Raw genomic sequence first — 23,278 nt, 5'->3', positions numbered from 1 at the left:
AGGGCAGAGCTTTCCCAACTCTGTGTCGGGACACAGTACTGTGTCGCCTGCCATGTGTGGGTGTGTCGCGCGATGATGCATAGCTGCCAAGATTTCAGATTGCCATGTGTGACTTTTTCATAATTTCAGGGTTATGATGAGTGACATTTCAACGAGTATGAGACACTTTCTCCCGAGGAAAATGAAGATAAGGGATTCACTGTCTATAATTACTTGGACCTCGGCTCCGGCAGCAGAAAAATCCAGAGTTAGTCCGGAGCGGTGGTCGCAGGCTGAGGCAGCAACTCTGTTCTGCAAGGGCTGGCTGCGGCAGGCAGGCTGAGTTCACGCAAGGGCACAAGACACGGCAAATCGGGTTCCGAATTCTGACCGGCCCTCCACAGATGGTGATTAGACTCATGTGAGTTCCCGTGTCACGGTCAGGTCTCCCCCTTCTGGAGTCAGTCGGCTCTCAGTCAGCTTGGACTGAATCAGGCACGGGCGGGGGTAAAATAAGCTGAGCTACAGCACTGTCTACGGCGGCCGGAGGGGGTGGGGGGGGGGGGGGCGAGCTGCCTGTAGCAGCGGGCGAGCGGTGCCATGATCATTGAATTTGCGGCGTCGTCCGCAAATCAAACCATTCAGAGCCGCGCCTTTTTCAAAACTCCCTAGCGTCCCCGCTCCAAAGCAGTATGTGACGTCCCCCACAGTGCCCGATCGTAACGCCAGACTGCAAACTGTCAGCGGGATAAAATGCAGTTTATTTATTCAGTCCGTGACAAACCAGATGGCAACACTAAACCATGTAACACGCGGTTATACATTTTATATATCACCTGTTTAGTTTAAAGATAGTTAGCTTGAAAATGTGCTTTTTAAATAGGGAAAAGTTTACTGAAAATCGTGAGTGAAATACTGCACTATGCCCTTTGGTTGCCTACAGCAAAATGAAGAGAACAAGATTTTCAATTTTAAGTTAAAGGTGTAGAATTAAAAAAAATACAGCTTTGCGTTATGGGAGCTATTGTTTACGATGCTGTTCTCAAGGTGCAGATAATAATTAAGAGGTTGTGTTAAACCCTTCAAGTACAACTCACAGTTACCTGGTCATGCAAGAACCAGTGAAAAGTTACAAGTTCAGGACGACAGCGATGGAGCGCAGCCCGGAAACAGGGACCAGGTTAGTCCCGCTTTAAGCGTTACCTCTTAAAGTCCAGCACGTAAATTCGAGTTCAGTTTGTGGTGGAGGGGGCCACGAGGAGCTGGGAGAGCATCGCTGATGATCGTCGATGTAGTGTGAAGGCCAGGCTATGCAGATAGTTGTCACTATAGCGCAAAGTGCCTTTCAGGCGTCACAGACGGTCACTGATGGAGCTTTGCGTTGGCGCTCACCATGGACTGTCAATGCTTTAGGGCAAAATGCAGATCTCACACAGCCAGTCGTCGCTGCTGGTGGCTGCGGTATGAAGAGTAAGGTTCATTGGAGCTTCGTTTTGGAAGGTGGCAAGATCATGACGCAAACAGGCCAGTTCGCAGATGCAACAAACCCAAAACTTCAGGATTTCTCCTTTGCTTGGGGAGGGAGCTCAACTTCTGCCAAACCAAGGGTCCAGGACCTGAGGAGCACTTCTTGCGGATCAGTAACTCACTCCAACAGAGGCCAGCAGGACTCAGGCACGTCACGTTGCAGGTCCCAGCAGCAGGTCAGGTGGACACATGCAGGGAGGCCTCTGGAGCTCATTACGTCCCTGTAGCTCAGAACACGAGGTCAGTCAGCAGACCCTTGGAGTAACTTCTGCCTGGGAGGAGGAAGGGTGCAGGTCTAGTCTTACTGCTCAGCAAACATGGCAGCAGGACAGCCGAGTACAGCAGTCCTTCTGTAGTATCCACACAGTCCTTCTGTAGTATCCACAGGTCCAGAAGAAAATTCTAAAGCGTTCCACCCCTAGAGGTGCTTGGAATTTCCTACCTCCCTGCCCTGGCTCCAGCATGTCTGGAGACAGAAAAGACTAGGGTCAAATTATTTTTGAATGTACTCAGGCAGAGAATTTGTGATGTGCAAGTGCAGTAAGAGACAGCTCCGCCCACCTATCGAGTCAGAGATAGACCATCCAGCCAACACCTATTCTCCCTTAGTCTCACTGTATGGGAGCAATACATAAAGACCAACTGCCAGTTACACCTAGTCATGTAACCCAGGATACAGGCTGCAGGCATCAAATGGTTGGGACAAGAAAATGCCAACTTTCTAAAAGTGGCATTTTCAGAATTGCGGATTAAAATCTGACTTTAACATTAAAGAGGATTTTAAATTACAAACACCAAACTCGACATTCCTCCTTGCTCCCAATTAAAGGTGATCACTTATTAAATGTAATAAGGAAACCCAATGCCATCCTATGGGAGAGGTAGGCCTTGCAGTAAGGAAACATGAACCAGGTTGCTTGGCAAGGGAGATTGAGACGGGGTCCCCCAAACAATTGTGTGTTTTCCTGGAATTTACCTCTGCTAGAACTTTAGCTTTGGTTAACGTATACTCAAGAACAGTCAGTAGGGGGCAGGAATCCCCTCCTATCTCCATCCCAAGGCATGACTTCAAGATTATAGGGGGTGATTCCAATTGAAAATGTGAGCCACTGGGCATTAGACCCAGGGATGCCTTGGGAGAAGAAGATAGGCTGTGGGCTATACCTGCCATAACTTTACCGTCCCCAAGAAAGTGGTCTTCTATATCTTTACAGATTTATGCTCTTACATTGAATCAGCCAATTTTGGCCTGCAATGGGAGAACACCGTCAGATAAACATGGCCACCCGACATTTAATCAGGCCAGGTCCATAGTTGATTATGTCTTTGTGGATACAAAAATGCGGGCCTCAGTTTTAAATTTTGTTATTTTAACAAGTCATACTAGCGACCATAACGCCTTGGCATTAGACGTGCTATTGTAAGATGGGAATATACATGGGAAGCACAGCGATCCACTTGACCCCGGATTGCGTCTTTCAACATCACCGAGATGCATCCATTGGGCTAAAATACAGGAGTCCCCAAAACCATTTGCATCATCTATAAAAAAAAATGGGGACTGCTATCGAAGACTTGAGTGCTTGTATGGAGGCATCGAACATAGAAAACAGGTTTAAGAAAGTGGCTGAGATTTACTTACTTTGTGTAGCTGCACTGAGCAATCTCTTTAATGTCAGATGAAGGTTTAGCGACAACAAACTAATCATTTCAACCTGGTACAATGGACACTGTAGAAAAGCTAAATCTATCTTAATAGTAGCAATAAACTCTAAGGATTAAGCCCAGATCTCAAGTGCTAGACCCACGTATAAGGATGCTATCAAACAGGCCTAGATGGACTAGGATATGGCCAAAATGGGAGTCTCTCCTATAGGCCCTTAAATGTAAAGATCCAAGGGTATTATAGAACATAGTCACTTTTGATATTTGGGTAGGGAGAAAATCTAGAACCAAACATTGCGGCTGAAGTTTGGAATGACCATTTTCGCTCACTTTATGATGTCCAGGATCCCAATGAGGAAGAGGTGGTCAAAAATGTAGATCATCAAACATTTTATTCGAACCAAGTTGGTGTAAAGGTTAATGAGGACTTCCCCATTGTTTCCTTTGAGGAAGTATGTAGAGCTATTTCAAACATAGCCTTCACAAGGCACACTACATCGATAAGATTCCTGGGGACTTGTATCTTTCAGAACCTGATGTTTGGGGCCCCTACTTGCTAGTCATATTTATTGCCGTACTTGGTGGAATGCCTATCCCGGAGACCTGCGCCGGTACTGAAATAATCCCTGTGTATAAGAAAGGTTCTCCCATTCTACCGGGGAATTATAGGCCCATTAGTCTTATAGATGTGATGCAGAAGGTTTTCTCAAGGGTTATCATAGAACGGCTTTAAGAATGGTTAGAGGACCATGATGATCTTAGGACCTTACAAGCAGGCTTTAGAAACTGAACTTCCACCATTGATTAGGTATTTCGCCTCCAACTCCTCTATTGGAAATCTGTGGTGTTGGCAGTTCGTATCTGATCTTCCTGATAGTTCCTAGGTCCAAACTCTGGTCTGTTCTGTCTAACATGGGGTCCCCACGGGGGGCGTGGCCACGCAAGCATCTAAAATGGCCGCTTGCTACTGAAGCTCCGTCGGAGGGCACAACGCATCCTGCATTTTCCTCCCAATGCCTCGACGCCGCTAACCTGAAAACGGCATCCCTGACCGCATGAAGAGATCCTGCAACCAGCGGTCCAAATCTGGGTCGTGGTGAGGCATCCGCTCCTGAGTTGCGACGGCGGCGCACTGAGGCCGCGGGGAGATGGGACGTGATGCATGGGGATCTGCTGGCATTGCAGGACGTACGACAACTCGCCCGGACTGGAGGTTAGCGGGGGCCGGGGGTCGTAGTGGTCGGGCCGGTGGCCGTAGCGCGCTGATTGGGTGGGTCCCCCCCTGCGCCACATCGCCACAATTACGCCGCTGTGCAAAGGTTAACCCGCTCTGCATTAGGCGACGCCATCCGGACTGAGAGACCGCATTGGGACAGGGCCCATCAGCCTCTGCGGCACAAAACTGATATGGGCGCAGGGGACAAGGGGGGGTTACCTATTTGGCTGCATCCCCGAGTTCACCACGGACAGCCGGGCAACTGATCGGCTCCTTCTCCCTCCCCCCCACCTGGGGCCTGCTTGTTGCTCCACAGATCGCCGCCATTGAGACCCTGCAGGATTGAGACCTCTGGCCCGGCTGTCTCTCTTCTGCTCTTGCCGCTTGGCCTCATTGAGCTAAGGATTTGCTGTGGAGGCGGTATAGAACACCTCTCTCCCCCGCAATGCTGGTATTTAGCGGCAACTGATATCCGCGACCAGCTAGTCTTCCGCTTGCCTGCCTGCGGTGAATCTTCACAAGTCTTGGGGGAGTGGCTCGCAGCGTCCCCCCGGGGTTCCACCATGTACCCCATCAGGAGACCGCTGTTGGTGGGAGGAGACTGGCGGTGCAAGTAACAGGTGTGCTGGTGGACTTGCATTAACCCTGCTGTGCTCCTTGGTACTGCCTTTCCTCTCCTCTTCCCCGGCCTCGTTGTGCCGCCCTGGTTGTGGGAGATCTCCAGCGTGACCTGCAGTACTCCCTTCTGATTGCTGGTCCGGTGGTGAACTGGGTCAGGGTTACAGATTGCTCCTCAACCTGTGGCTACACTCATCCTGCTTGGCGCCTGGTGGGGTTCTGGTTCTGTCGACTTTACCCTGGGCCTAACTTCACTCTGCCTTTACAAACACGTCTCCTCACTGTGGCATTGGCCGCAAAGACCCTAAACAAAGGACCCTGCCCTTCGGGAAAGTAACGGATAACACTTCCGAGGAGGCCCCCACCATGGCGGCAAACGCACAGGGTATGGATGCTGTGAATGATTCTCCTTCACTGTCGGTGTCGATGCTCCAGGAGATGAGAGCGGGCTTCAAGGCTCTCGATAGCAGATTTGACACACTGGACAATAGCCTTGCAGACATGGGAACCAAACTCCAGGCACACGACCGATGCCTGGATGTGGCAGAGGCCCGTATATCGGATATTGAGGACAGTACTGCACAGTCACTAAAACGCCTTGACAGAGTGGAACGGATCTTGAATGAGGTTGCAATTAAAAACGAAGACTTGGAGGCGCGCAGTTGGCGCAACAACGTTCGCATTTTGGGCATGCCAGAGAATGCTGCTACCGGGCGGATGGACGTCTTCGTGGAACGCTTGCTATCTGATTTGTTTGGAAGGGAGGCCTTCACCCCGGGATTTGCCATAGAACGGGCGCATCGATCCCTTGGCCTAAGGCCAAATCCGTGGTTCCCACCGAGACCCATCATTGCGAGGATCATGAACTTCAGACATCGAGATTCAATCTTGCGCCTGGCCTGAGAGCGGGGAGACGTCCACTGGCAGGGCTCTAAACTTTCTTTCTTTCCTGACTTCACAGTCATGGTCCAAGAGGCCCGCCGCAAGTTCAATGGAGTGAAGGCCACCCTCAGGAACCTGGGATTGAAGTATGGAATACTTTACCCTGCCAGGCTTAGGGTGGATGTGTGAGGCCGCTCCCGCGTCTTTGACAATCTGACTGAGGCGTAGGAATTTTGCCAAACTTACAAAAAGAACAACAGCGGTGCAGGATCTGGAGGGGGGGGGGGGGGGGGAAGGGGTCCTTCTCATCCACATAGTGGCTCGGACGCCAGCATGGAACTCTTTTCCAATACAGGGACCGGCTGAAGGGGCATTCCAAGCCTTTCGTTTCGACTCGGTTGCCATAATGGAAAATGCTCTCTATTAATTTGTGTTGTTATAAGTTAGTTGTCCGGCCGACGTGGCATTGCCACCCCTAAAGGTGTACACCTTGTTTTGGGTTCTGGTTCAAAATGGACGGAAGTGCCAGTGGCCTCTCACACATTCGTAGAGTTAATTGGCACTTCCAACTGGTTCTTGGGTCATGGTATTGCCTTACTTGGGAATGGGTGAGGCTGGGTGGGAACCTTGCAATGGTTATGTATTTTTGATGATTATACAAACAGGTCACTGTCCCATGGCGATTTCTCAGTCGGCAATCTGTTCACATATTTCTTGATATATAAACGCCATGGCACAGCTAGGTAACATTGTTGGACCCTCTGGTCTGTCCCTTATGTCATGGAATGTACAAGGCCTCAACAACACCCTCAAGCGCCAGGGGCACAATTATTTAATGCGACACACAGTCGACATCGCCTGTTTACAGAAAACACATTTACCTCAGGCTGACACTACCCGCATGGCTGTAAGTTGGGGGGTGCACAGCTATTTCGCTAATTATAGTAGATATGCCAGGGGCGTTGCCCTCCTAATACATAAGAGACTCCCCTTCAGCCCTGGCAAAGTGGTAGGAGACAATGAAGGCCGGTTCCTTATTGTCACAGGCACACTCATGGGTCATCTTATCGCCTTGATAGGTATATACGGCCCAAACGTTGACGCTCCCGATTTGTTTCACTCCCTACAGATACACTTGATGAAACTCGAACCCAGTCTGATTATAATGGGTGGAGACTTCAATTTATTATTAGACCCCAGGTTAGACAGCACCTCCACATCCCCTGATTCAAAGCCACACTCCCGTTGCGCACTACAGGATATTTGCAGACATTTTTCATTAATAGACATTGGACAGACACACAGTCCTCTTAACACGTCCTATACCCATTATTCTGGTTAACATAATACATGGACCAGGAAAGATTATTGGCTGGTCTCCCCTGGAATTGCTGGTTGGTTCCGGGCTTTGGAGACGTTGCCACAAACATATTCTGATCATTCACCGGTACTGCTTCTCTTGGATGTCCCTCGCCCCGAGGGCTTCGAACGGCAGTGGCGGTTTCCTAGAAGAGCACTGCAGGACGGGGTCTTTAATGCTGAGGTACGAGAAGCTATTGAGGATTATTTCGTCAAACACCGGGTCTGTATATACTTGGGCGGTCCTGTGGGAAGGTTTTAAAGCATACATAGGAGGTGTCTGTATAGCTAAAAATGCGGGCGTGCTCAAAGACTTGTGCTCCACACTGGCCCGCGTTGAACGAGACATGTCAACACTAGACACCGAGTTGCTTTGCAATGCCACAGCTGACGTTGTAAGTCGACGTTTAGCCCTTTTAGTAGAATTTCACGAAACCGCAGACAGGGAACTGTTACATTTGGGTAAATATCACACTGCGAGAAGGTATGGGGAGGGCGAACGACCTGGTAGATTGTTGACAACTGCTCTGTCCCCCTTACAGCAGAGCATACATAACTGAGATATGCACCCCCTTAAATCAGCAGGTCTTCTCCACTCTGGAGATCCGTGACACTTTTTTGGGAGTACTATAAGGCCTTATACCGCTCCAGGATTGGCTGCGATCTTACTGAACAGGAAGATTATTTGTCGGAAATAGTGCTAGTCTATCTGGAAAAAGGTATGGAGGAATTCCTGGCAGAGCACATATCTGAAGCGGATGTTATGGGCGCGATAGATGCACTCCGGGGTTCGTTGGCCCCCGGTATTGACGGATTTACCAGAGACTTCTATAAAGCTTATAAAGATATCCTAGCGCCCCAGTTGATTGAAGTATACGTAGAGGTGGTTGAGAGGCAAATTCTTCCCCCTACACTTCGAGAAGCAGTTATTATTCTCCTTCCCAAGCCTGGCAAAGACCCCTCCCTATGTAGCTGCTATAGACCCCTTTCCCTATTGAACCTGGACTATAAATTACTGGCTAAGATTCTCGCTAGCAGACTCTCTCAACTGATGGAATTTATTATCTCCCCAGCACAATCTGGATTTGTTCCACATCGCTCAATCTCCGGACCCTCTTCGCTGTTGTGCATAGGATAGACCCCAAAGTCCCTGCTGCGGCTGTATTGTTAGATGCCGAAAAGGCCTTCGATTCTTTAGAATGGCCAGCTGGATTCGTGGCCCCTACGGCCCTATTGTATAACAGCCCAAAAGCTAGACTCCGCATCAATAGCACACTATCTCACCCCTTCTCGCTGACACGTGGCACACAACAGGGATGCCCCCTCTCCCCCCTTTTATTCATTTTAGCTATGGCTCCCTTAATTAGGCATTTTCAAGAGCGGCATCTCCACTGGGGAATACAAATTAACACAGGACCCTTATTAGTTTCACTCTACGCAGACGATACCATACTATATGTGTGTCACCCACAGGGCAATCTTGAACCGATCATCGGGAAAATACTCAGATTTGGTCGCTTTTCGGGGCTAGGAATCAATTGGCACAAATCTGTAATTTTCCCATTAACCGGGAGCACGACCCCATGGGATTGTGAATTTCCTCTTGAATGGTGTCATTCAGTCAAATATCTAGGTATTCACATACACTTAGTCACTGAGAGTATTATTAGTTTGAATTACGGACGTGTCGTGTACAACTTGGAGGCGCAGGTGGAACGATGGCTGCGCTTGCCGTTGTCAATAGCAGGCAGGGTCGCTATACTCAAAATGATAGTGCTTCCCAAATTTTTGTATTTATTTAATAACATCCCCATCCCTCTCACTAAGGCCTTTTTTTTACAATTACGTACTAATCTTATACGATTGGTCGGGGGGCAAGAGACCTCGCGTCAGCTGGCAGGTCCTTACTCTTCCATGCGACAGGGGGGGTTACGGAGTCCCAGATCTTAATTTATATTATCTAGTGGCTCAGTGTGGCTACGCATTTGCGTGGTATCACCCAGATGCGCGAATTCCCTTTTTGAGACCGGAGGCGGACTTTGCGATTCCTCTGAAGTTGTCCACTGTTCTGCCGAAGGGCGTCCCCAGAGACCCAAAAGACATCCAAACCGTATCCACAACTAGTTGGGCTTGGGACAGGATACGAAAACTTCTTAACACACTGTATTCACCGGCTTTACCTCTCCCAAATCCCCTATGGCTCCCCATTACAGAAGAAACACTTGTTCAACGCACATTACTCAAATTCAACATTGTAAAGATAGGGGATCTATATCCAGATGACCATATACTCTCAGTATCCGATGATACCCGTTTTCATGATAGATCCTTCATGGATACCTTTGTGATGCAACGCATTCGTTCAGCATTGAGAGCCGCATTACCCACTTATCCAGATTGCACCGGAACCTATGACCCCTCTGACATTGATAATTGAGAGTGAAACAGGCACCCACCTTATTTCGAAATTGTACAGGTCTTGTTCTGGTCTAAGGCCGGTGACAGATGTTAAAATACACACTGCCTGGGAACAAGACCTTGGCCGTCCCATTACAGACGACCAATGGAAAAAATGCTGCAGGGTAACGAAGGAAGTCTCTCTCAACAGCAGGCACAAACGTATTCATTTTAAGTTCCTTCGCTGAGTATACCACACACCAGCCATGTCGCACAAACTCGGCCCCTCCAGACCTCACCACTGCTTGAAATGTTCCGCTCCATATGCGGACTTCGCCCACCTTACATGGACTTGCCCCAAGATACAGACATATTGGGGACAAATCCATGACGCGCTAGGAGACATGGCGGCGTTAACACTTATCCCCACACCGGAAATTGCACTTCTGGGATATACAGTTAACTTTCCTAAAAAGATTAGGAGATTTGCAGCCCTTGGGCTACTGCTAGCTAAGTGGGAAATAGCGCTGCTATGGGGTCGACGAACTGCCCCTACCCTACAGAGTTGGCTACGTAGCCTGGCTTTCTGTAAGGTAAACAGTGAACTGTATGCCACCCTCATGCCGAATTAGTCAGGCCCCAAAGACATATGGGGCCCCTTTACAACGTACAATAAACGAGAACGCCAGAAAGCTGCCTCTCAAGTAGAATGAGGCATAGTCCCGGAGGGGGTGGGATGATGGAACATGACTTCGTACAAGCTCTTTATATAAATGTCTGATTTGCTCTCAAATTATTTTACATGTGCATGGTTGGGGATTTTTGCATAACTGATGGTTTTCAACAGAACCTCGATATGGTTGGCCGCTGTGGTATTTGGGGGATGCGGGCGGGCCAAGGGGGTTGATACAAACAAGTTAGCTGCTATGATCATTTTATCTGTCGTTATGCCTGGCTTCATTTTATAATATTGTATATATGTGACGATTGCTTTGGGATACGATATTTGACAGTGTATCGCTCTGTATCCTTTTTGGTTTCTTAATATATAAGAAAATCTGAAAATAAAGATTTAAAAAAAAAAAAAACAACATGGGGTCCCCACTTACCTCTGTAATATCATAAGGAGGCTGCATGAGAAGAACTTTGCACAGGTTTGATGAGGGGAACTAGGGGAGCTTTCTGAACGATTTCCGGTAACTAGGGGCATACAACAGGCCTGTGTGCTGACTAGCACCATATTTTGTTTGTACATTAATGGGTTGGTGGATACTTTGAATGGGGTCAGTGATAACGATGCTCCTAAGATTCGTTCTAGCAAAATTCTGGTCCTGATGTTCGCCGATTATACCCTGCTCTTATCAAAATCTCCTATGGAGATCCAAAGGATACTCAATGGGTTCAATTCCTTATGTATCGAGCATATTTCACCAGAACCACTCCCATGTTGAATGGAATTTCGCTGGAGATGGGCAACATTTTTGAGTAGTTGGGGATCCCTCTCAATGAGCACATGGATTGGGCCTTTCACATTGGGAAACAGAGGTTAAAATTAGCACAGAGTACAGGTGGCCTTGCTAAGGTGTATAGGTCTTCCTTTTACAAGCCTCTTAGACCCTTGATGAAAATATACAAACCTCAATCCCTGCAAGCCATTACTTATGGGGCAGAGAGTCTGGTAAAGACATTGTATTGGCAGAAAATAAATTCATCAGAGACTTAGTGAATCTTACCTCTAGGATCCCCCTGATTCCGTTCCGATTAGACCTAGGGCTGAGTCCCTTTTCGCAGGTCATCACCCTAAGACCTCTCCTCTTTTGGAGGAGAATCTTATTGACCCAGAGCCGACCCCATATAGACAAGAACTATAAGAACTTGGGGAGACACCAGGGGTTTTCTCATATCAGGGTCACTCCGACTAGTACAGGACTGGCATCTCTATGGGAAGACTCTTTAGCAATCTCTTTGGTAACTTCCAGGAAGAAACTTGGCGATTGCTATGAGGCTTCTAGACTTTCCTCTCTTACGATGAGTCCAGCTATGGGCAACTTAACTAGGAATTTTATACAGATCAAAGAAGTTTATAGATAAGAGACTTTTTTAGATGAGATCCAGCCAGTATTAGCCAGGTCTATGTATTTGCAGTTCAGGCCTGGTTCGCTCCCCCTGCGCACTTTCATTAGTGCCTGGTCAAGGGTAATTGAACATAAATGTTCCTCCTGTGGAGAAGCAGAAGAAACTAAGGCACATGCACTTTGTTTTGTCCGGCATATAAAAGAGATAGACAAATGTGGATAGTACAGATTTGTAGGAACCTAGGGATCTCGAACCATCTTGAGAGCCTCAGAGTACTGAAATATGTTCCCCACCATGCGATAGTACTCGCGGTATCCAGATTTCTCTTTTCTATATGGTGTGCTAGAAAAAGATTCCTAGGGTAAGGGATGGGTAATTTATATGGATTTAGAAACTAGGGTTTTTTGGCAATGAAAGCTAGGCTTTATGCTGTTATGGCACCCGATTATGACACCAGTGCAGGAGGCTAAGAAAGCAACCAATCATATCCTACGATTCATTTTTAATTATATAATGTTTTTAATTTTATAGGGGTCTTAATGTGTACATATCCGACGCATGTGTTTTTAATGTTTTGATGAACTTTTATGGTTTTTAAAAGCTGAAATAATGATTACATGGAATGAAAAACTTTCATTACCAGAACATGTGAAACTTAAAAGTACATGTCCAACTTTTTAAATACACTGCACCCTGCCCTATGGGCTGTTCAGAGCCTACCCTATGGGTGAGCTGTACGTATTACAAAGGAAGGTTTATTTTGCCAGGTAAAAATGGCAGTTTAAAACTGCACACACAGGCTGCAGTGGCTGGTCTCAGACTTTTTTTTAAAAGGCTGCTTAAGTAGGTGACACAATAAGTGCTGCAGGCCCACTAGTAGCATTTAATTCACAGGCCCTTGGCACATTTAATACTATTTTACAAGGAACTTACAAGTAAATTAAAGGTGCCAATTGGGCATAAGCCAATTCCATCATGTTTAAAGGAGAGAGCACAAGCACTTTAGAACTGGTAAGTAGTGGTGAAGTGTGCAGAGTCCTAAGAGCCAACAAAAACGGGCTCAGAAAACAGAAAGGTGAAGGCAAAAAGTTTGGGGATGACCCTGCAGAAAGGGCCAAGTCCAATAATCACCCACTATCCTCTAGCTCTCTGTACTCAGAAAAGCATAGTTTGAACGTAAACAAACCAAGCTTCAGTACAAGGCAGTGAAGGTTCTGGACACCCGTCATAACAAATCAATACAAGCAAAGAAGCAAAGTTTATGTATGTGAGCAGCAGGATTGGCCTCTTCAATAGTACATCAAGAAATAATAATACTGAAAGGAAAGCTACAGTTAATTAAACAAGCAGCACACAGTTAGCAACAAATACACGAAGCGTACATTAAACAAGCAGCACCCAGTTAGCAACAAATACACGAAGCGTACATTAAACAAGCAGCACCCAGTTAGCAACAGATACACGAAGCGTACATTAAACAAGCAGCACCCAGTTAGCAACAGATACACGAAGCGTACATTAAACAAGCAGCACCCAGTTAGCAACAGATACACGAAGCGTACATTAAACAAGCAGCACCCAGTTAGCAACAGATACACGAAGCGTACATTTCTCTCTTAGTTGTTACGGAAGAAATGATTGTTCTAAATCACACTGAATGCTCCACTCTTGCTTACCTAGATAACTGATCTAGCATCACCTGCTCAACTACTGCTTGTTTTCTTCTCTCCACAGCTAACTCTTCCTGTAAAAGTAAGAACAATTATTCTAAATTTCAAGTAATGTAAGCGGAACCAGAAAGGTTAGCATCATTCAGAGGTCTGCTATGAATTTGTAGAAATAGCAACAATACATAAAAGGTGCCCTGAAACAGCCAGTTACAATGAGCTCATAAACAATACTTCCGTTACATCTCCTCGTACACGGTAACTTACCAGCTAACAATCAGGTCTACAGGAAGCTGATATACAACTAACCTTAAAGTTAGAAATATACTGCACACTAAGGACCTTTGTTTCTAGTAGAACTGCTTCTGCCTACAAGTGGGAGGTGCTTGCAGCTGGGAAAGACACTGGTCTCACAGGGACTCATTACAGACAGGTACAACTGGTTGGTCAGACAGGCCTACCCTCGGTTCTGGGAGACAGGGCTTAATACCCCTGATTCGGTAATTCCTTACTTAGTCCAAAATTGGGACCAGCCCAGACTCTGCAGAACTCACATGAAGAAGGCCAGGTGAAAGCCACTAGACCGGTGCTATATTGTGGGTTAAGTTGAAAATGCTGCAATGCTAAAACTCAATTGGGGCCCAAGTTACAGAGTAAAATAGAGTGAGACAGATGAAGACAACAGAAGCAAGGAAGGTCTAATTTTATACGGTTATGTAATGAAAGAAAAAAGTGCACTTTGAATGAACAAGGATTTACTCAGAGGTGATATCGGCTAGAAGAGAGTTCCACATGTTGGCACCTAGAAAGGGTGCTACTTTTTCTGATTCCCTCCAAAAGTGCATGGGTGGAGCTGGCAAAAAAAACAAGAGATCTTGTGAACTATCACAGGCTAAAAAACATGAAGTAACCAGTTTGGCTTTAGATAGAGAATAAGGTCAAACCAGGACACATACTCCACCGCCCTTCAGCGAAATATAACATTGTTCAAGCTGTTTGAATCAATTGTAGAGATTAATATTATTGCTTTAACTAAATACCTGGGATATTTACTATAAAAGATGAACGTTATTAAAATGAATGTCGTGAAAACATTAATGACTTATTTAAAAAAATACACATTACGTTCCTCAAACATCTAAAGCCTGCTACTGCATTTTCATCATTCGACAAACTCGTACGATACTGCAAACCGTAAGAATCAAAATCAACTTTACACCTATACAACAGGAACATGGTAATATTACATTTAGGGCACAATTCTCTCGATAGCCATGCAGTGAATAATTGTAATGAAACAGATGGCACGAGGTTACACCAACTTTACTCATTAATGGGGGGTGTGACTTCTATGCCCAACGCCCGGGGCATACTGGAGTGAGGCCATCACCCTGCAGCAAAAACCCTTTGGCCACCAGTGCCCATGTATAGAATAGTGAAAGGGGATTGCATGCAAATAACGTATCTGTATCCAGATCATAAACTATCGGGACCAATGCTTTAAATGGAAAAAAATAAGTGCAGGTGCTCATCAAAAGGCGCAGCGAGCGGAGTTCGGGGCGGGCATAAGGGCAGTACCAAGGTGGAAAAAGGGGAGGGGTTCGCTTTTTGACCTTGCCAAGGTTGTATGCACGAAATCTGCATGCATTGTAAGAATGTCAGATGTATCTGTCCATTAGTTATCTCACTAATAACTATATGCACTTACTAATAAGTGTTTAGTACTACCCAAAGTAACCCCTTATTTTAGCAACCTTAAAATAAGAAAAGATTGAGGAAAAACCAGTGAGGTTCTAAATCTATGCCTTCTTATTTGCAGGGGTGGGCGGAATTTGCATCGTCGGGCAAAGCTCCACGAAACAGTAAAAAATCTCCGCGAGCACGCAGGGTTCCGCGAACACGCGGAAGTGCTTGTTCCGCCCGTTCACGATGCTTTTTTCCTGTTCGCGAACGCTGTTTGCATGCTCAGGGGGAAATATCTCGAACACACATTTTGAAAGCACGAACAAGCAAAAAATTCCGCAAAGCGGCGGATCGCAGAAAAATTGGCAATTCCGCGTTCTCCGCGGAACGCGGAATTACCCAAATTCCGCAAATTCTGCGAGCGCAATGGAATTTACTGCCCACGCCTACTTATTTGCGGGCAGGTCCTTGCTGCAGGGTCACAACTCACTAAGCTATATTACAAGGATGCTAACTTTTGACCTGCAGGTAACAAGGCTTTGAGCAACAAAAACAGTAATAAACTAAGCCATCTACATAAAAAAAAAACGAATCTGTGATTTACATGTTGCATGCTGAGCTTTCCAGCAGACACATTGATCCTCTGTGCAATTTTATGGTGAGTTGAACCTTTGATTAGATTGTACACATCTTTCTAGCAAGTGCATTAACCTCCAGAGTTATCCACTTTGTTACTTATGATGCCCCAAGCTCACTTACTTATGGGAAGGACCGGAGGTTTCTGGTTCTCACCATTGGTGAAAGCGCACCTGCAAAAAGCGAGGAATTAATCGGGCACTCTTTTTATTCTCGCCACTAGTGGGTATTTCTGTCAAACCTGGAAACCAGAGTTGCTTTCGAAGAGACATACTTTGTATAACTTTATTGACCAGCTCTCTCCCTCTCTCTCTCTCTCCCCACCCCCCATGCTGTTGGTGGCTCAGACTTTCATATTCCATTTTATGTGGTTGTAAATGAATGGTAGGAGTAAACATGCTGCAGATGTGATATCAGAAAGAATAAGGTTTCTACTGGGCTGATCTGGCTGCACTATTTGTAATAAAAATACACACCATGATCCCACGTGCGTTGATTCAGGTAGTAATTGATATAATATGCCTTATATACTTACTATACTAAATGTCAAATGCATTCTTGCATTTGCAATTTTTTTTATTTTTTTATTTTTTTTATTTAGTCATGCAGCAATAATACATTACTTAATTCCAAGACATACCAGTGACCACACAGACACATTGCAACACCTTATTTCCTTTGAATGACGCAAATACAAAATAACATGAAATAATATAATCACATCACAAACCCACCAGGGTCAATGATTATTCCATCATTGGCCCCCAGATTTTTTGAGCCCTTGCCATCCCACTCCTACCCTTACATTTATACAGTATCAACTCTAAATTAAAGATATGATAAACTCTGGCATACCAAGCCTGGTATGTAGGGGGATCAGCATCCTTCCACCTAGTAGCTATAAGTAAACGATATATAGCAGTTATCATAAAGCAGAAATAAACAGAACGATGATTTAAATGTAAGCTTTCATCAAATCCAAGAATCAACAACGTTGGCGTAAGAGATACTGATTGCCCCAAATTTTGACATACAAAGTATTGAATACCTTCCTTCAGGCTAATCAATTTGTGGCAATCTGCAAACATATGACTTAAATCTGCTGGGCCCTGATCACATCTCGGGCATTTATTACTATTGCTTCTCCCCCATGCCCAGAGTTTCGCCGGAGTGAAATAGAGACTAAACACTGTTTTAAAGGTTTGGGCTCTGAGGTTTGCAGTTAAAAAAAAATTTGGGGACAACTCAAGTGATCTGCTAATATCTACATCTGGATTATTTAATTTGTCTGCCCAGGTACTTTCCACTTTAATGATATCGTCACTATTAACCTCCATGAACATTGTATATATATCTTTAACTTTATATTGTTTAATTGTCACATAATCTAAAAGGGTAATTCGAGATAGATTATTTAATTGTAGGGAGGGATGACTTAATATCGCCTTAATTTGTATATACTTAAGTATCGTACCTGTATCTACTCCGTATCGTTCCTGGAGATCTCCAAACGAAATTATCCCATTTAAATCCATGATATCGCCTAACTTTATTATACCTGCTCTATCCCAAATTCTGGCTATTTTATCATACTGTATCGCCGGAAAAGCCGATGAACGCCACAATGATACATATCTATTAATTCTGGGTATTTTCATGTATTTACCAATCTTACACCATACGTTCCAGGCAGATCGAATAACCTTAAAACGAGTTTTCTTGTAATAGCTACCTTCTAGCTGCCTTAGCACCAAGCCTGGTGCAAGTTTACCCATAGCTAATTCGTAAATAGATGGTGGGGTATCTTTATCCCCTTCTATTAAGTTGATTACCCTGGCTGAATCAAAGATCTGTGGCCGAAAGAGAATATTCATATGTTGCAGCATTACTGCCCAGAAATAGTATAACATATTTGGAGCTGCGAGGCCCCCCCGATGTTGTGGTAGGGACATATATTTTAATGATCTTCTAATTTTCCCATAGCCCCAGATAAATTGGCTAAATATCTGCTCCAGCTGCTGAAATATTAAATTATCCGGCTCTAAGGGTATACATCGCAAAAGATAAAATATCTTGGGAAACATCGTCATTTTAATAATATTTACTCTACCTATGATTGATAGATGTAAATTATCCAATCTCTTCAGATCTGCCTTGATTTTTTTAATTAAGGGTAACATGTTAATTTCCCATATCGTGCCAATCTCGGCTGCTATAGTTATCCCTAGATAAGTGGCTGCCTCTATCCTACGTGTGTCTTGAAACCTTATGTTTTTGGTACAGATGATTTGTGTTTTGTCTGTATTTAGACTATACCCTGAATGTACCCCAAATTCGCCAGCGAGTCTCTCGATCTGATTTATAGCGCTAGATGGATTTGTAGTAACTACTGCAACATCGTCTGCATAGGCTAATAGTTTAGTACTATATCCCAGTGTTACTACTGGTTTAATCGCTTGATCCTCCAATATAGACCTAATCAAAGGATCAATATAAAGTGCAAATAATATTGGAGAGCATGGACAGCCCTGCCGTGTCCCCCTAGTAATCCTAATCCTGGCTGATTCCCGCCCCATTAATTGTATTTTTGCATGTACCTTGTAGTACATGGCCTGTATGGCTGTTAAAATCCGTGGGCCAAATCCCTTCTGTCTTAAGTTTTCCCATAGGAACCCCCACTCGACTTGATCAAACGCTTTTTGAGCGTCCAGCAGAATCATCGACATTTGTGCCCCTGTGACCTCAGCAAGGTCAAATAATGTAATAACTCTACAGACATGATCCGTAGTGCTTTTGCCTGGAATAAAACCATGTTGCCATGGGCTAACGAGGGTCCCTATTACCTTAGATAGTCTTAAGGCCAGTATCTTTGAATACAATTTCTCGTCTACATTAATTAATGAAATTGGTCTATATGCGGCAGGATCTTCCGGGTTCTTGCCTTTTTTTAAAAATAAAACGATATTAGTATCTTGCCAGGATTGTGGAGGAATCCCTTTGTGTTGAATGGATAAAAATAAATCCAAAAATAACGGGGCCAATTCTTTTTGTAGCACTCTATATATTTCCATTGGTATCCCATCTGGGCCCGATGCTTTACCCATAGCCATTGTTTTTATAGCCTCGTCGACCTCATTCAGCGAGATATCCACCTCAAGCCCTAACAGCTGGGGGTCTTCGTTGATCAATGTTATCTCCGATCTCTCCCTTATTGATCCTCTGGATCTATACAGATCTTGATAAAAATTCATAAGCACATTAAGTACGCCTGTTAAATCTGTCGCCATCGTTCCATCTTCCCCTTTTAATCGTATAATATTATTTGCCGTAGCCCTTTGCTTTATCCGTAACGCCAGATGTTTCCCCGTCATTTCCCCGTACTCATACTTCCCCTGTGTAGCCGTTTGATACCTTTCGGCTGCCTTTTTATTATAGATTCCATTAAGTTCAGCCTTTATCCTAGCTACTTTTAATTCTAGAGTCTTTTGTCGCTCTATCTGATTATGGGCTATAGCTTCCATATGTTGTCTCTCATCCCTATTCAACTCTTCAATAAGGGCAATTATTTCCCCTCTTAGTTGTTTCTGATAGAAGATCCCAAAGCTAGTGATTTCGCCCCTGAGCCCTGCCTTATACGCATCCCAAACAACTTCCCTAGATGTACTGTATCTATTAATATCAAAAAACCGCTTTGTCCATGCCCTAATATGTGTGATAAATCCTTCCCTAACTAGCAGTTTTTTATCAAAAGACCACCTTTGCATACCCTTAATATATGCCGGTACATCAATGCTCATGATTAAAGGGTTATGGTCTGACATTTGCAATTGTTGATAAAATCAATATTAAAATGAAAAGGAACTGGCTTTGAAGTCACATTATGAATGGCAAGATGGTCTTTCTGAATAGAAATATGACCAATGGCATGAAGTCTTGGTTAGGAGATGGGGCTTATTACAAATTAAATATGCTCGCTGTGCTTGTACCTTGTAACTTGTACAGACAACCACCTGGGTACGCAAAATAAAGGAGACATGTATGTTTTCCTGCTTTTGGCATTCAATCACAGTGTGCAATAAATTGCAACCATTGTGTGAATAACACACACATACCTAGCCATGCAACACATTTACTGGCTATTGATAAAAATACAGCCATGTACATCCATGTGGCATGTAGGTCCAGGTTGTTTAACACTAGCAGTAAACATCTCTTTTTGAAGAGCATTTCACAGTTTTCACTTGACTTACCAACTGTCCAAGGTCAATAAAATAGGGATCAGCGAGTTTGGTAACAAGATCCCTTCTTATTTACACATGCAAATAGGCAATTCAGATGTGTGGCGATGGCGAAGGCAGTGCCAAACGCTCTTTTGTTCTGTCCACGAAATATTATATCCTGAACAGTGCGTCCCACCGCCACCCATTAGATTTTACAACCCCCTCTCAGCCCCACTGTGAAAGATCAATGGATAAAGTAATCACTCTGCAGACACCACCACCCCTCTGATGACTTCCAAAAGCAGCGATGTGATGAGCTCCTGGGATTCATTCCGTGCAGTGCTTGTTAAAGGTGCTGCCCTGGTATCGGTTGAGTGATGAAGGGAGCGCTGCCTGGGTTAAAGTTACGTCCCCATGAGTACCGGTACTCTCTTCGTTCTAGGAAAAGTGCCGGTACTCAAGGGGAGAAAATGAAAAAGTGCCGGTACTTTAGATGAACCGGTGAGTACCGGCCCATTTACAGCACCGTTCGGGACTTATATATATGGTTTTTTAATGCACAAATTATTATTGGAGTGAGCTCTTTAAGGAAATGTTGTGAGCTCAGTTTGCATTATTGACAGTGGTTCCAGTTTAAAAACGCAAATACTTTGTAATATTTAACAATTCAAGATTGCTCTCTGATTATCTACATATACATACAGGAGCCAGAAAGCAAGAGAGGCGAGGCTAGCTTTCCAAAAATGAGAAAAAAAATGTTTTGCTAAACTATTTTGATATTTTAGAGTCTATTTCTTGAGACATCATTTCATAGAAATGTATGATGCATTCCAAAAATAATAACGGAGATTCAGCATAAAATCAATATGGGCAGCATGAATATACACTAGGGGCCCAATTCATAAAGAAGATCACAAAAATGCACCTTCAGGTATACATCCTTGCATTGGTGCAGAATAAAGACTTTCAGGAATTTACAACAGTTTACAGAAGTAGGCCTGGAACCTGTACTCCTGAAAAGAAAACTGTGATTCCATTTTTACATGAGGAAACATATACATTTATATTTTCTCATGTGAAAATATGCAGAGCTACGACAAATTCACTTCCTCTGCACCTGCTTTTTTCCCAACCTGCGAAAACGTTTACTTCTTCCCTTGTCAGGAGTGCATTTCCAACCCAGTTCACTGTGGAAAGAAACTGGAGAAGAGCTGATGAATACCCTCCAACATGTGAGTTTGTGGGTGTGCACAGATTCATAGGGTATTCCAGTACTGGAATGGCCACTTCCTGCATACCTCCAGGGTATGCCCAGCCGTGGGTCCCTTGCTCACTTTATCATTGGTTTCAAGCTAGCCTGGCTGATGAGGGGTGCTACTGGTCCCAGGATGCTTGTTTCCAGTCCAAGGTAGATCTGGCTTGGCAGTTCGGGCTGGACTGTTCCCATGAGGTACAGGGGCAAGACTGATTTGCATATGGATCTGAACTGGGGTGGCGAAGTGAGCTAAAGGACGATGATGGATTCAACCTAGATCTGTGACTGGGGGGTGAGTGTCTGGAAAGTTTCAGCTCTCCGTCCATCATCTCCTTGGGTTTACTTGCTACCAACCCATGTCAGTATATCTGCAGAAAGGTGGCTAAATCTGAGTCTTATTAGAATCTATACCTTGATATGAGCCTTGGCATAATTCAGAGAGGTTCTATCAGAGGACCGATCTAATGAGAAGGCTGCCATAATTTCTCAGTTCAATGCATGTCACCAAAAGGGATAAGTTGATTTGTTTATAGAACAAATATATTTGGGAAGCATCCTATCATATAGTTCATTTTTTTTTGCATCCAGCATGAATACCAAATATATTAAAGATCTTGGGTAGTTGAGTAAAATTTACTGATAGATTATTTATTTAGTTGTTTTATATATCACTGGCTAGACCCGAGGGTATCAGAGCGCTCTCCAAGATTACAAGACATAGCATTGATAAAAGGATTCAACATACTATAAGCAGAAGGAATACAAACAAAGCAACATAGTATATTAATCTCAATGAGAAACAGATTAAAAATTGTACATCAGAGGCATTATTGATAGATTAGATGTTGAACTGGGTCAGGCGACCATATAGAGTTATCTTTTTGGTGTAGAAGGCTCAGAGTGACGGGTTTAAGTATTTGTTCAATAATAGAGTTATGAGAATCCGTTTAAAGGATGAATAGTAAGGGTTGCAGCAAAGGTCTTTAGGAAGTGAATTCCATAGGATGGAGGGTTACCTGAGAAAGAACATTTCTGGGTTTTTTTTGGGTTTTTTAGCTTACGCGGGATGAGAAGGAGCGAGCCGAAGCTTCTTAGAGCCCCAGTTCTACCCGCTCTTAATAGTTTGTTTTCTACATATTTAGGATTTACAGAATGGAGGTCTTTGTGGCTGATACAGGCAGTCTTGAAGATGCATTTTCTTTACTGGGGAGCCAATTGAGACTCTTGAGAGCAGGCGAGATGTGGTCAGATCTGTTGGTACATGCGAGTAGTCAGGCAGCTGCATTTAGAGTTGTTCTAAGAGGCGCAAGGTGGCTCTTTGGGGTCCCGGTGATTATGGAATTGCCCTAATCAAGTTTCGAGAACACAAGTAATTGCACTACAGTCTTTAGGTCTTCAAACGGGATGAAAGGTTTGATTTTCTTTAGCTGTTTTAGGGCATAGAACACCCCTTTGGCTGAATTGTTAATGTGTTCTTTCAGTGACATGTTTTTGTCTGGTGTTAATCCCAGGGACTTTACGGAGTTGTAAAATGAGAGAGAACTATTAAAAGTGGTAATGCTCTTGAGCCATTGTTGGATTGGCGATAGCTTGTCATTATGTGGAAAAGAGTTCAGTTTTATTGGGGTTCAGTTATAGGTGATTGCTGTTTAGCAAGGCTTGTATCTTGTTTAGTGTGGTATTCAGCTGGCAGCTTTTGCTATGGGATGATATTTTGTAATAAGGTTGTGTGTCATCAGCATATAGGTGATATTTCACACCTGCTTGTTTCAAGATAATGGTGAGGGGCTCCATGAAGATGTTAAAAAGGGCAGGGGCACAGATGGAGCCTTATGGAACTCCTTGTATAACAGGTGAAGGTTGTGAGAGGCAACTGCTGATTTTAATTTGCTGCAAGCGAGGTTGTAGAAAGGACGTAAACCATCTCAGGACCGTGCCTTGATATCAGTGCAATTTTTCAGCGTCTCAAGTAAAGTTTGACTGTGTCAAATGCTGCTGATAAGTGGAGTAGGATTAGGAGGCAAGAGTTGCCTTAGTCTAAGGTTCTGAGAATGTTATCTGATATATTGAGCATAGCAGTTTCTGTGCTACATCCTAT

At 44.4% G+C, this 23,278-nt stretch overlaps 1 protein-coding gene across 3 annotated transcripts in view; it reads right to left on the bottom strand.

The window, feature by feature from the left end:
- CAPS2 (calcyphosine 2) overlaps window positions 1-23,278 on the bottom strand; it is an 825,864-nt gene that overhangs the window by 538,063 nt on the left and 264,523 nt on the right. For all 3 annotated transcript variants that reach the window (XM_085653843.1, XM_085653845.1, XM_085653844.1), the window contains one exon: window positions 13,396-13,463. In XM_085653843.1, coding sequence (XP_085509969.1) covers window positions 13,396-13,463 — 68 coding nt within the window. The remainder of the gene's footprint in view (window positions 1-13,395; window positions 13,464-23,278) is intronic.

Source organism: Triturus cristatus, chromosome 4_1 (assembly GCF_964204655.1).
Source record: "Triturus cristatus chromosome 4_1, aTriCri1.1, whole genome shotgun sequence".
Classification (NCBI taxonomy): domain Eukaryota; kingdom Metazoa; phylum Chordata; class Amphibia; order Caudata; family Salamandridae; genus Triturus; species Triturus cristatus.
The sequence above is the reverse complement of the archived record's forward strand: the minus strand, read 5'-3'. Positions and strand labels throughout refer to the sequence as shown.